At 41.5% G+C, this 15,074-nt stretch overlaps 1 protein-coding gene across 1 annotated transcript in view; it reads right to left on the bottom strand.

Annotated features, from left to right (window-relative positions):
• Abcb1 (ATP binding cassette subfamily B member 1) overlaps window positions 1-15,074 on the bottom strand; it is a 72,517-nt gene that overhangs the window by 51,069 nt on the left and 6,374 nt on the right. Inside the window, exon 4 of the mRNA NM_001243988.1 lies at window positions 4,910-5,072. Within this exon, the coding sequence (NP_001230917.1) occupies window positions 4,910-5,072 (163 nt within the window). The remainder of the gene's footprint in view (window positions 1-4,909; window positions 5,073-15,074) is intronic.

Below are 15,074 nucleotides of genomic sequence, written 5' to 3'. Positions count from 1 at the left end.
GAGGGGGAAAGTATGTGACATGAACACATTGGTAATTTTTTTCTTACTGATAAGTTGAATTTATATTAGAAGTATTATTCTTTTCTCTTTTTGTAACTAGCAACTTCAGTCTTTTAATATAAAATATTTCTACCATTCCAGAAGCTTTCCTATGGCCATAAATTAAAAGGCTATTTTTCAACCTACCTTTCACATGGCCTCATTTCTGGACATTACACACACCCAGAATGAGAGACACCCTTTCTAATCCCACCATGGTTACTATTCTAGCTGGAAATTCTTCCACCTCTAAGTCCCAAATTTCATGAGATAGGATGATACTGCAGAAACCTCTTATCAGGGTTTTCCACAAACTTCCTTTTTATCCCTTATGCTTTTTCCCCATCCAAGAAGTCACAGTAGGCAAGCAGAGCAACCAAATGAACAAGACGATTTCAGAGGAATGACTTCCAATATCCAATGTAGTGATATTCTCACCACATTGAGAAGCACAGACATGAACAGACAGGCAGGGGCAGAGCCACCCCAAGTCAGGAATGTGGAGAACTGGACAAAAGCAGGCAGGAGTGGGAGCATAGAAAGTAGTTAGGAAGATAGAACTATGTATGGGGAAGACTGCAGACACAGGTTGTAGCTTGGGCACAGAAGGCTGGACTCTCAAAGAGAGCTCAGCATTGTGAAAGGTGCTAGAAGAGGCCAGCAGTAGAGGCACCACAACCCCCTCTGGATTGCCTTCTGTTTCTTTCATTTTGGGCTGTCTCTCGTTGAGGTCTTCATCCTGGTGACCTTTCATGACAGATATCTCTTACCCAGGGTTTTCTGATTGAAAAGGCATGGTAAGCCATAGACATGTATGATCCACAAGGCCCCTTCTAGTTCTAAAAGATGATGATTCCAGATTTCAGAACGCTCCATCAATCACAAGCAGGAGAAACCAGACTTTTCACCTCCTCCCACACATATGACCAGATGGGAGCCTGCCCACAGTACAGAGGGCTAACCTCCAGTGACGCAGATGATCTAGCAGCCATAACCTCCCACCCCTGCTCTTTTCCCTCTATAAAGAAGAGTTGTGCCTGCTGACTGGCCTACCTGCCATTCTGATTCTGCTACTTTCAAAATGGTGCTGATCCTGCCACCAAGACCTAACCACCTTCCAAAGCCACTGCTCCAACACCATTACAGCAAGATTTTGAAGCACATAAGCACTCAGACCCTAGCACTGTCTGTCCTTATGAGTAAGTGGCTTAAGTAAATTAGTAATAAGTAATAATAATAAGTAATAAGTAGTCCTCCTGTCAGAAGAGGTTGCTTGTGTCCTTAAAGGGGTCAAAAACAATTCATATCAAGGTGACAGAGAAATAAAGCAATATGAGACATGATAGAGCTGGAAAAAAAGACCACTAGATAAAACACAACACAACATAATGTGTCCCTGAAAAAGGCTGATGTCTTGTTGGTGGAAATGAATGGATCAATACAGTCCTAACCTGAGCTTCGGATTTATGCACAGATGGATTCACAGTTTGAAGACATTCTGGGCAGGGGATGGACACCATTAGAGGTGGCACGTAATGGAAATACACTGGGAGCAAGGCACCGGGAGCATGCCGTTGAAGAGCCTCTTGGCCTCAGGCTGGCCCTGCATACCCTCACGTGTGTTGTACCTGTCCTTTCATCTGCCATTTCCTGGCCACCGGGTGGTGAACAGCCCATCTTCTGAGTGCCTTCTTGCCATCATAATTCCCACTTTTCCTCAGCTCTAAAGCAACTGACCCAGCTAAACTTGGAATAAGATGTTTGAGACTGTGAGTAGAAATAAGCCTGACAATTCCTTCCTTCGTTTAAGGTCTTCCTCTTAGGTGTGTGTCACGGCAGAGGAAAACAGGTGAGCGTAAATAATCTTACTTGAGTGTTGCTCATCAGAAGTCAGTTATTCTAGCTTCTTTCCAAACTAGGTCAAATTTCAACATTGGAATAATTTCTTTATTGACAGCTAAGTTCAACCTCTGTCCCTTCCTACTGTGTGCACAGCATATCTAGTTAACAGCTCTCACTGGTAGAGCAGTGTTTGTATTTAGAATTCACACAATACTGGGTAAGGTTAGAACAACATAAATGCATGTATTATATCTTCTAAACTGCTATAAAACCCTGAAAGATGAGATTATTCCACTAGAAGCCAATGAGATAGCCAACAAACTGCACCGCTTGCTGCTAAATATAGGGGTACAGGATCTGAAGAATTCAGAGGGCATTGTAGACTTTCCTTGGGTGAATGTCACAAAGGAAATATGACAGTTCAATGTTGACACAGGATATTTTTTGCAAGCTCTTTGAATATCATGAAAGCAGGGTGGGGAAAGCAGGCAAATTTTACAGTACTCCAAAATAGTATAAAAATGTTCAGCTTAAATCGTTATCTGTATTAACAGAATTGAAGTAGCTCTATCTCAGGTAAACAAAGGTTCTTTAGGACTACAGAGTAGTTTCCAGGACCCATGACAATTACCAAAGATTCCATTAATGTCCCTCTTAACATTTACATGACTATTTTCAGGGAAGAGAATTCACAGCATGCACCAGAGACTTCAAATTCAGATGTTGACATCCAAAGCCTGGTTGAATCTCTAGCATCAAATAAAAAGAAGATTCCCAAGGTTGCAATATCTTTGTAAGCCAAGAAATATCAATATCTTTTCAAGGTATGTGTTTTGGGGTAGTGCTAGGAACTGAACATAGGATTTCCTGCACGCTAAGACTTACATGCTAGGAGAGATGAGTCACAGCCTCATTCCTTATTAACATGTCACCCACCTGGATGGAAACTGAGCTGCAAGCCTTTTCGTAGTTTAGTTTAGTAAGAATTCAGTCTCTGCTTGGCTGAGGTGACCTAAAGATTGAATCTCAGGGCTACTAACCTGTCTCTCCCCAGTCAAGTGTGAAACATACAAATTCTTGGAATAGCTCATCCACTTTCCTGTTCTCATCTTGTTTCTTATGAAGCAAATTTCTTACTTTCAAAATCATGAGAAAATTGAAGTGCAAAACCCTCTTCGCCACATTTAGACATTTTGTGGTTGCAGTTTCCTGCAGTCGAGCATGAGACTGTAATAGCTCATGTCATCACAAGAGGAAGGAGATGAGAACAACACTGTAAGGTATTTTGAGAAAGAGAGAGAGACCGAGTTCACATAGCTTTGAGTGTAGTATAGTGCTATATTTATTCTATGATTATTGTCATTAATCTCTTCTTTGCTTAATTCATAAATTAAACTTTATCATGAATGTGTATGCATAGGAAAATACAATATAAGCAGGTTTCTGTACTATCTATTCACTGGCATGGATTGCATGGCGACCATGGCTGCTTGACAAGGTCCCAGCATTTCAACATTGCAGACCACACTTCGCCAGCACCTTTTTACTTTCATTTTAATGACTCACTATTAATGCCCTTCCCTTTAGGAAATTCGGTTCAGGCTTTGGTAAAGGATGAAAATGTGTACAATGGTAGCCTCTCTAAACAAAATCATTCTTTGGGAAAAGAAAATCCCCGTCACCTTGGAACCAGGAATACCATTGTGTGTTACACCAAGGACAGGAAAGTTAGAGATTGACTAGACACACCTGACCCCGAGGATGAAATACCTACAACTCAGATCAAGAACCTGAGGCCACTAAGGGCAAGAGTTCAGTTAGTAAGTACAGAGAAATCAGAATGGTGAGGTATAATGGAAAAGAGTAAGACATCAGGACCCTCCCTTTAGGGAGCATTATGAGGGAAATAGGCCCATAGAGTAGGACTAAGAAACTGTAATACAGTGTCTGCTCCCCAGAAGAAGTCTTTTGCCAGGTCAGGCGTTTGGATAAGGATCTCCATTCCCTTGAGGGCTTGAGGAAAGTCCCTGCTTGATAGAGCAGTCATTCTTGTTAACGACTGGTGCCTGTTGTCAAGATCAATGCTAGATTCCTCAACCCCTGATCTCAAGTCATAGCCCTGCTCAGCTGCCCCTTGTCTCCTGATTAATCCTACACATAACTAGCTATACGGTATAAAAGGTGCATTCCTTGTTCACTTTAACGCTGCTGGCAGCCATCCTGATTCACCCTCAGATCCTGTCCCGATTCTCCCCCGACCTCAACCAGCTCCATATATCTCTTTGGGACCTGACCCCCCCACCCCCACTGAAGCAGATCTCTGGCAATCCATGGCTTTGTCTCCATCGGAACAAATCACTATCGAATGAAAGAATCTGCTATCATGAGAACTTTCTCATAGTCTGCCTCCCCGAGTGCTCACCTTTGGACTCAGACACTCAGTATTCTCTACCTCTTCCTGGTTTTGAGAACGAACTGTTGCACCTATCTTATGCAAACATTTCCTAAGCACTGGATCTCGTCCTTTCTCACAAATCCTTTCAAACAAATTTGCTCCCACAGAACCTAGCCTATAACAAAATACAAAACACAATTGCTGGTATTTACTACCGCTAAAATCTCCTGTACTTCCATGTTATCTTATGTGAGAGTGATTGTGTTCTAGTTTCCCAGGTTAAAGGCTTCACAATCATCCTAGGACCTTCTCTTTTACACACAGTGAGTCTGCCACAGCCTCTTACAATGATCCCCACGTAACTACTCAAGGACCTGATGAGATTCTATCCTTCTTCCTGAAGCTTTATAGATCCCCTCTCTTTCTACATAGCTCTGTCAGCATTTCTACTGGTTACTCCAATGTTTGTGTCATCTTCTGAACCTCACTACCAGGACGAGCTGGATTCCACACCCCACACCACCTAGACCAGTAAGCACAGTAGTGCATCCTTATTAAGACCCAAAAGGAATTACTTTAGGTTAGTGATTTTTGCAAATTTCCAACACAATCGGTACCACAAACAATACTTACTGGCATTATTAGTAGCATTTGTTGGGATGTTTCCTACACTTGCAAAGCTGTCTGTCATGTCTCCAAACACCAGCATCATAAGCGGGAGTGCAACTCCATGGATAATAGCTGCGAGAGTCCCCACCAGCATGTACAACCTATCCAGCCAACCTGCGTAGCGAAACTACAAAGAGAAGAAAATAAGAGAATAGACATTGGTAACTTCTACGGATGTTTTCATCTACTTCTAATATCTCTTTCAAATCCAAGTTTTTGTTTTTTTTCAAACTACTAGCTTCTGGCATTCAGGCATACCTAGCCCGCCCCTTGGCGATCTGACAGTGCGGCACCCCTGCACGCATGCCCAGTATGCAGGCGATACCTTAGCCTGCTCTAAGGTCTCCATGTACATGCATTGCGTTCCTCCCTTTAAAAGGCGGAAGCTTGCCTTCTTTCTCTCTCTTTTCTTCCTCTTCCCCTCTCTCTTCCCCTCTCCCCAACCTCCTCCCGTGCCCAGCTCTGGCTCTCTCTGTTTCCCTCTGTGTGTCTGTCTCTCTCTGTCTCTGTCCCCCTTCCACCAATAAAGAAACCCTCCACTTGAACCCTGTTGTATGGTGTGACTCCTTCCAGCTGATTTTTAAATTATAACACTAGCTACTAGTTCAAGCTACCCTCTTGTCTTCGCCTCATTGCCCTCTACCCTAATACTGCAATAGCTTAAAGGGGAGGGGATTTGATTCATTCATTGAGTCCTGCCTTAATTCTTCATATTGGAATAGTCTGTCTACTCTTTTTATATGAGCGAATTGTAAAAGTTATTAATGAGATGATAGCAAAGATATAACTATTGCTCAAGTTCCTAAAACTAGAGACCACTTTTTACTTCATGGAAAAAAGTCCTGAATGCCAAAGATACCACCGAGGAAACATTTTACTACTTCTTAAAATTGTTTTTTTTTTAATTAAAGATCTGTTGCACCATGGAATTATTAAATCTGTGAAATAATTTCAACATATTTGGAAAAGAAAAAATAATTACTTGGATGAATATTTCCTGGGAACATTTTCTCTAAGAGGCAGAACACGGTCATAATGAAGGACTATTGTGGATATGTTAACTAAGGTCCACAAGCCCTCTTAATCATTGGTGAGATACAAGAAGAAAAGCAAGGCTTATCTGAATCCAAAAAGTGATGGAGGGTGAGTAGCAAGAAAGGGTAAGGAAGCCCAGGGTCTGTCTAGGGGCAGTTCACACCTCTGAGTAACTCGAGACAATGAAGGACTGAAAGAAAAAAGTAAGAGAAAATGAAAATAGAAAGTACCTATGTTAGGATCCAGGCATTCTGCTGGCATGCCCCCTGTCACCTGGCAGGATGCCCTTAGGCAGTGCCCTGGCCAGCCCAGGGACCTGTGGCTGCTATGTCACTGTGTAGTCTGCATGCAGGTACACAGGTTTCCTTAAAAGGCAAATTCTGCCCACCTCTTTCTTTCTGCCATCTCTCTGAGGAGGCAGACAGATCTCTGTCAGTTCTCTGTCTCTCCCCACCCCTGCCCCGCTTTTTCTCTGTCCCTCTCTCTTTCTCTCTTTTTCTTCTCTCTCTCTCCCTTCTACCACCCCCTTCCTTTCCCAATAAAACTTCCTTCCCATGTAAGTTCTGCCTGATGGCGTGTTTGTCCCTGCTTGGGATCCTACGCAGTCCCACCTCGAGGTGTATTATCACAACCAAGCTAAATGCAAGAGTCTGAAGACAACCTCTAAGAAAAATGGTTGTCATGTGATGTACCATTTAGCTACAGGTAGCATGTTTGCAATCATGGGAGGAAACTGGGCAAATGAAAGAAGCACGAAGAGCAGGGATCAGGCGATAGTACTGAAATGGCCACGAGTCTACCGGCAGACGAAGAAGCAGGTGGTTGTCAGGTGGCTACATGTAGCTAGAGTCAAGAGCTTTCTAACACTGGGAGAAATTGGGTAAAAAGCCTTAGCTCTAGGCAGGAAATGTAAACCAAAATAAAGATCAGGGATCTGGGAACACAAAAATAGAAACCCAAGATTTTAAGCCTTATATCTACTTCAGAATGAAACAACCAATCCTAAAGATACTTAGTGGTACTAACTGAAGGCAAGCGTTGGAATGACAAAGTGAAAATACAGGGAGTAAAAGAGGTCTGGCCAGTACTTAAAGGTACTCAATATTACAGGAGCCTAAGTAAAGACAAGTTTTCAATTAGTGAAAGGTAAAGGTTGCCAATGTATTCTTTATTTTGTCGAAGCAAATGTCTTCTTCCTTGAGAAAATATAGATGAAAATAGGCAGAAATTATCCTTTCTTTCTTTTTTCTTTTCTTTCTTTTATCTTTCTTTTTTTTCTTTTTGTTTTTGAAGACAGCGTTTCACTGTGTAGCACTTGCTGTCCTGGAACTAGCTTTGTAGACCCAGGCAGGTCTCAAACTCACAGCCTGCCTCTACCTTCCAAGTGCTAGGATTAAAGGGGTGCCTTTAAGTAGTACCACTACTGCCTGACTGAAATTATCTTCTTTTAAAGAATCTATTAAATATACCAAATATCATATTTTTCAGAAAAGGAAGGGAAGGTAATTGATAGGCAAAATTTCATTAATCACCACCATCATCAATATTCTACCTCCAGAACTTCTCATTGACCAAAATGAAAACAAGGAAAGTGATGCATGCTAATACTTCCTGATTATGTAACTCAATGACAGATACAAGCCACAGGGCACATACTAGAGATATCTAACTTCAGAAAGATTAAAAAACAGGAGGAAAGGAAAGCAAAAAGGATAGCCAGTGTACATTCTGCATGCTTTGGCAACAAGAGTAAAGAACAGACATAAAATTGAGCCAATGATCATTTTCACCCCTGTGGAAATCATCACAGAATAAATGGCACCTCCTTTTAGTTTTGAAGTAAGAGCAAGTGTTCAGAAGCAAGACGGAAGGCATTCTGGCCAGAAAGAAAAGCAAGCAGAAACAAGAAAGATTCAGATGGGCTTTGAGAAGATTAACATTGCTCAAGTTCAAAGTTTGCTATATGAAATCACAAAATAAAGCATATTAACTAATAGGTACCCTTCATGGAGATGGGAAAACTGGAAGAGTCAAGTGTTTGAAAGGATGGAGAGCAGGGAAGTCTCTTAGTGTTGTTTGCATTCTTATCCAGGACATGCTATCCAGGATGTAAAACCCTCATATCCGAGCAGAGTTTTATAGTGGAAGTCATAGGAGTGGCTTAGATCATGTAAGAAAAATTAGGGATGCGTGGAATAAAGACAAATCTAGGCACAAAGCAACAGAAATGAAATGTTAACTTTTCTTGACCTTGGAATAAAAAGAGGAAGAGAAAAGTTAACTAGCAGATTATGATGTAATATAATTCCAATGGGACTATTTTGGGATGCCCTAAATTTACAGGTAAGCCAGACAAAGAGACAAGTGGTAAAAACATAGGAAGTAAACGGGGTAATAGCCTACAAAATAAAGGTAACTGGGGAAAGGGTATCATCTGTAGAAAACAAAATTAGTAAGTGAAGCTAGGTAGTTTCATGATGCCCTATTATTCCTTTCCATTGCTAGGGGGAGGGGGTATACAAGCTGTCATTGTCATGTTAAACAAGTGATCAGAGAGCACCATAAACAGAAGGGGAACACCTAAACATTTGATGTCTTTAGAATCAGGAGTCATAAAGGATACAACATTCCCCCACTTAATTTGTTTGCTAAAAATGTTTCTTATGAATGCAATAAAACATTTAGATGTAACTTCTATATAGAAAAAGCCAAGCATGGAAAACTAGATCTAATGACATCATAACTAGGGAGTGACATAACTAGATTAGCAGGTAGGACATTCTATAGGCCACTGGTCCATCCCTTTCAGGCCATTCTAAAGAGAAAACAACGAATTATGTCACCAACTGTCTTATTTTGAACAAATCAACCATAAAACAAAATTGTTTAATAATTTGGAAAAAAATGAATATAAGAATTATAATATTAAGGAAGTATTGCTCATTTTGCTAAACATGATAAATATATTTTACAGGAAAAGTTTCACAGAAACCCCTTTGAAATGAATAAAATGAGAAGACTATATATGAAACACCATGAAACTTGTGGATATAGCTGAAACATGACCTGGCAATATGTTAATAATTATTAGCCAAGCATGATGGATGCATGAGTCTGAAGTTTCCTATTCTGTCCTTTTATATTTGAAATTTTATATAGTAAAAACGACAAAGAGGAGATATTTCTAAAGCATGGAGAGGTATTTCTCTTCATCTCAGTCTGGAATGAATGAGCTAAGAATGAATTCCAGCAACAAAGATAGAAAGATAAGCCATCTTTCTCTTATTTCTTTGTGACTTCTGGAAGAAAGAATGAGATCTGAAGAAAGTGGCAACAAAATGTTGAGTAGGATGAAAGCCTCCAGCAAATGTCTCAACTTTATTAGGAAAGAGACTGGGGAAGGCAAGTAGAAGATTTGTTAGAAACCTTGAGTCTTGAAGAGAACACTGCAAAGAGACTGTAAGAGCGAGAGGACCAGGGAATCTGCTGTGAGGTGGTGTCTCCTAGAAATGACAGGGCAACTTTACTCATGATAACTCAATAAGACTTGCTTAAACAAGACCTAAACAGGGACAACACCAATAAACATGCTAAGGTGGATGGAGGAAGTCTCATGGGGCCTTACCTCCAGACAAAGAGCTCTAGGTGACTAAGAACTGCTGAGAGAGGGAAAATTAGTCTTTCTCAGGGATGAACCCTTATTTGGTTATCCAATACCAAGTGGTCAGCCCTAAAATCATATACATACAAACAAGACTAAATGGGTGCAGCAGGTTATATTTATATATCAATGCATATGCATATATAAACTATTAAGTAACCTGGTCAGGAACTTGAAGGGATGGTATACAGAGATGGAAAGGGAATGGGGGAACATTATGAAATTATATTATAATTTAAAGAATTTGAGCCTCAGTTTTGGAATAAAAAAAATCACACAGCTGTTACACACAGATTACTGTAATGCAGAAACTTTTATCAGTAAGGTAGTATGAAACAAAAATACCCCATTACTATAATAGGTTTGAAAACATAGCAATAAGAATTTATAGTCAAAGAATAAGCAGACAAAGTTGTAACGTATCAGATGCAACCTAAGACTGAATAAAGGTATTACTTGCTATAGTTGAGGCCTTAAAAATGAAAAGGAACTGAAAAAAATTGATTGGAGGCTAGCAAAAAGGACAGAGAAATAACTGGTATTGAAAGCTAAAGGTGAATCATCTCAGGAAAAAAATACAGGCAGGAAAGTAGTTTAGATAGTATTCACAGCATGATTGACTATGTGACATTACTGTGGCCCCTGGATTAGAGAGGAAGATCAGTGGGTTCATTCACTCATTCAACATTTTAAATTCATTTAACAAGATATAACAAGATTCACATTTGGTTCTAAGTACTGACAATAACAGTGGATAACACAGGTCACCTGTCCTCAGAAAGCTTAAACTGTGTGCTGTTGGTAATTAGAAATAGATATGGTTACTATCCACTCAGTGTTTGGGTACCTATTAAGTCTCTGGACACAGTTCTAGACCTTTGAGGAGTAAAAGTGAACAAAACATAAAAACACCCCACTCTCATGAACACACATTCAGAAAGAAGAAATGTCAGAAGTGAGGAAGTGGTTAAGCATTCAGAGGCTATAACTTCATACTCAGACGGTGACTGACGGGTCAGTGAGTTTAGACTAGCAGGTTAGGAAATATCTTTGATGAGACCTCAGTAACAGGAAGGATGAAGTATATCATGTGGGGATCTCTAAACTAAGCACTTAGGTTGGAAGAGCACATGCAAAGATGCTTGTATAGACATGAGTTTGGTATATATTAAAGATGCTTAGGTAGACATGAGTTTGGTATACACTACTGATGCTTGGGTAGACATGAGTTTAGTATACACTAAAGATGACTGAGTAGGCATGAGTTTGGTATACACTAAAGAATGAACACTACAGTAACAACAGAGAGGGCAGAAGATCTTTCTGTGATTAACTCATAAAAAAGACAGGTCATACTGAAAGACCCGCTCAGCGTGCTTCTGCAAGTCCCCTGCCCGCTGCTGCCTCTCTGTCTTCCCCGCCTGTGCCGGTGCTGGGTGTTCTCTCTGGAGCAGGCGGGATGGGCTGGGAAGGATGGGGGATGGGGATCGGGTGGGGGCGGGAGGAGAGTTGGCCGAGGAGGAAACGGGGCACTCCCGCAGCCCTGCTTCCCCTCATCCCGCTGTCCCTGCTGCAGCTGCGATTGCAGATGTTGGGGGGCACCCCTTGAAAGACCCCCGCCGGCCTCCACTTCCCCCGCCGCTGCACGCTCAGCCACCGGCTCCCTCCTAAGCCTTCACCCCGGCGGGGCTCGCGCCCCCGGCCCGCCCTGCCTGGCACCGCGCTCTCGCGATGGGAACGCTCCATCCCAAGGTCAGCCATCTGGACGCGGAGGGAGGAACTGCCGAGTCTGTTGTACCCAAGATGAGATAGAGCCAAGGCCACTTTGCCTAATTATCAAACCTTGAGAAAATGCTCTGTACCTCATTAAATTGTCCAATAGAATCCCTGTAACTATGCTTTTCGCTTCTGCACTGTGCTTTTTGCTATATAAGGACCTCTCTCCCTTGGCTCGGGGCGCTTAGCCACACAGAAGCTAAGTTGCCCCAGGTACCCGCGTCTCTAATAAAACCTCTTGCGGTTTTGCATCCAAGTCCGTGGTTTCGCTGATTCCTGGGTGCGGGTCTCCTTCTACGAAAGTACCTCTTCTGAGGTCTTTCAATACCATAAGTGATTTGTATATTAGAAATCAGCTTGGTTTTACTCCAAAATTTCCCTTAAATAGAAAGGAAAAGGCATTAAAACCCTTAAGTAGAGAAGAAAAGCAGTACAACATTTGAAGGCAGGGACTGTGGTGATCTCATGTAATTGACTGGTAGATCTCGAGAAGTACAACCTGGAACATGGAGTCTAGAAGAAAGAGTGGCTGAGAGAGTAAAGTCTTGTTAGGGTTGAGACAAAGGCATGTCACTCCTAACATGTGTACAATCTAACCCTGAGACCCTGTCTGTGAATATGCTTCCTTACATTGTCTGACATGATAAAATAGACTGCAGATGTTATGGATGTGGGAAGATTGTCCTGGGCATCCAGGTAGAATAACTGTAATCACAGAGGTGCTTTCTAAGACAGGCGGGTGCTCAGGGGCTAGAGTGGCACAGGAGGGGACATCGGAATGTACACACCCTAGAAGCTCAAAATGGGAAGGGAACACATTCTTATGAACCTCCAGATGGAATGCTATCCTCCTGACACTTTGATTTTAGTTCACTCCAGAACCAGAAGAGCATAAATATGTTTGTCTTAAATCTATCTAATGGCATTTTCTGTAGCAGCACTTAAGAATGAATGCACAAGCCAGGCGTTGGTGGCACATGTCTTTAATCCCAGCACTAGGAAGGCAGAGGCAGGCGGATCTCTGTGAGTTCGAGGCCAGCCTGGTCTACAAGAGTTAGTTCCAGGACAGCCTCCAAAGCCACAGAGAAACCCTGTCTCGAAAAACAAAAAAAAAACAAAAAAAACAAAAAAAAAGAAAGAAAGAATGAACAGTGTCAACATAGAGACAATAAAGTGTGGGGGGCCGAATATCTCTGTTATGGAATATTTTGGGTCCCAGGCTCTGGCTGCCATAAACAGGCACCAGGAAGCTCCAGGTCACCATTGTATTGTTAATTAACACTAGGCTGTTACTGGTTACCATGGCCTAAGGTGATATGCCTCCTAATTTGCATCTGTATGTGCCTAAGCATCTGAATAGGTCCTCACCTGGGCAGAGGAGCTAGAGGTATGAGTAACTTGGGAGGACAGAAGGTTGGGAGTGAAGGGGCGAGCGGCCAGAGCAGCGAGAAAACAGAGAGAGAAATGGTTGCCTCGTAGTATTAGCAGGATGGTTAAGAAACACCAGAAAAGATGGCTAATAAAGAAATGACTCTAGTTCCACAAGATGGAACTGAGAGCTCTCTGAAGATGACAAGATGTCTGTGTTTGGTCTTTATCGCCGTTGGGTTGCTCGAAGCTTCCAGGTCCACACACCCCCACTCAGGTAGAACCTCATGGACTAAGGCTGAGACACACTGGGTCACGACAATAAAGAGCAAACTCTCCTAAGAAAGAATCAGAAACTGTAATTGAAACCGATATATCTGAGGGAGTGACATGATAGACAGATGCTGTCTTAGGAGGAGAGAACCAAGGTCCTCACCCATAACTATAATTGACAAAGGCAGAGTGTGGGTGGGGATGTTGTAACTGAGTCAAAGAATACAGTCTGGGCATACAAAGTTACTAAAATAGAAGAATGACTGGAGCATAGGTAAATGAAGCTGAAGAAGGAGGAGTGAAATCAATCGGTAAGGAACATCATTGCAAGTAGATAGAAGACAGACAAATGAGGACCAAAGCTTAACCTGCAAATGTCTGTAGAAGCAGATGAATGCCAACATCATCATTGATTCAGGGGGATAAAGAATTGAGAAACTCCTAAAAGGCAAAGTTGACTCAATAAGCCAGAGGTGGGAAGAAACCACACTATATCATCACAGAAACAATTTGGTGGCCAGTGACAAGGGCAGCTGCAAGGTCAGAGTTTTCAAATGTCCACTGAATTGAGTAAGTGGCAGGAATAGAAACCAAGTTCCAAAACATTCAAGCTAATTGGCAACAAAGACCCAAGAGACTTGCAAATGTCGCAAAACTCCATTCAGAGAGACTGAGGATATAAAAGAAAAGGACAATAATAGCTGTGCCTGGCCTAGAGAGAAGGCTTAAAAGAGGTGGTAACCTAAGTTCAAGTAAGCTATGTGTTGTAAGAACTGGCTCAGGTATGCCAGCTCACACCTATAATCACCTTACTTCTACTAAGAAAGAAGGAATATATGTTAGTTTCAAGGCAGCTTGGACTACACAGCAAGACTTTGCCTAAATAAACACCACAAAAACTGGGTATCAGTGTGTTAACATGAAAAACAGGAGGGAGCATATCCAAGTTCAGGTAGGTTCGTTATAAAGGTCAAGGAGTGGTTATTCATATAACAATAAAAGTCGCAGAGTAAGTAAAAGGATCAAGAGTGGAAAGGAAGACACTAAGCCAGGCTGCAAAGTCTTCAAAGACCAGATGGTCATAAGATAACAGTATTAACAAAGAACCCTTCAGCTTCAGGGAGGTTAAATTTTAACCTATCATAATCTGTCATAAACAATTATTTTTAAAAGTAATTGTCTACTCGAATAGCTGGGCAAAAGTTAGGCCTTCCATTATAATGGTTATGTGACTGTGACTTATACAGTTCAGTACTTAACTTCTTAGTTTGCATTTTGCCTGGCAATGCATAAGGACAAGAGGAACTCAAACATCACAGGTTGAAATCAAATAATGCACAGAAAGTACTTACAAATGACTGGTTCCACATACAGCATCATCTATTTAGAACGATGGTGACTAATATGAGGCATAATGTAGAAAGCTTAGGGTCAAATCTGCCATAACTGATAATAGAGCGTCTAATCTCTGAGGAGTTTACTTCGTAGGAACTGCAGACAACTTGTGTTTTGCCTGCTTTTACTTTCGCATGTCCCATTTCCCCACTTGATTTCAAGTTTATTCAACGTTTGTGTTTCTGTAAATACTAAAATTAGGCCTGACATAAAGTGAAACCTAGTATAAAATTTTGAGTGAGTTATTTTCTTTGTAACTATTCTCTCAAGATGTCTAAGTTCTCCTAGTAAGCATTAATTAACCCTGGGAGCAGAAAGAGTCCAGAAATGCTTAGAAAGAACTGCTTAACTGGTTGGTACTTGGTTGCCATCTAGAGTGTGGATCTGGGGAGGTTCCGTCATTGCAACTGGTAATTATGGCAAATTTGCAGTGTGGATTATACTGAATGACTTGCTTTCCTTATGATTCTACAATTTTGGTAGCTACTGGATAGAAGGTTCCTTAATGATCTGCCCCCAGTGAAAACCTTGGCACTTTCGCTGAAGCACTCCACTGACAGAAAGACTTGTGTATCTACTGATACAACTTACAACTTCTTGCTGGGGAAATGGGTGTTTTGG

This window comes from Cricetulus griseus (assembly GCF_003668045.3).
Source record: "Cricetulus griseus strain 17A/GY chromosome 1 unlocalized genomic scaffold, alternate assembly CriGri-PICRH-1.0 chr1_0, whole genome shotgun sequence".
Taxonomy (NCBI): domain Eukaryota; kingdom Metazoa; phylum Chordata; class Mammalia; order Rodentia; family Cricetidae; genus Cricetulus; species Cricetulus griseus.
This window is presented reverse-complemented; position numbering and strand designations above follow the sequence as displayed.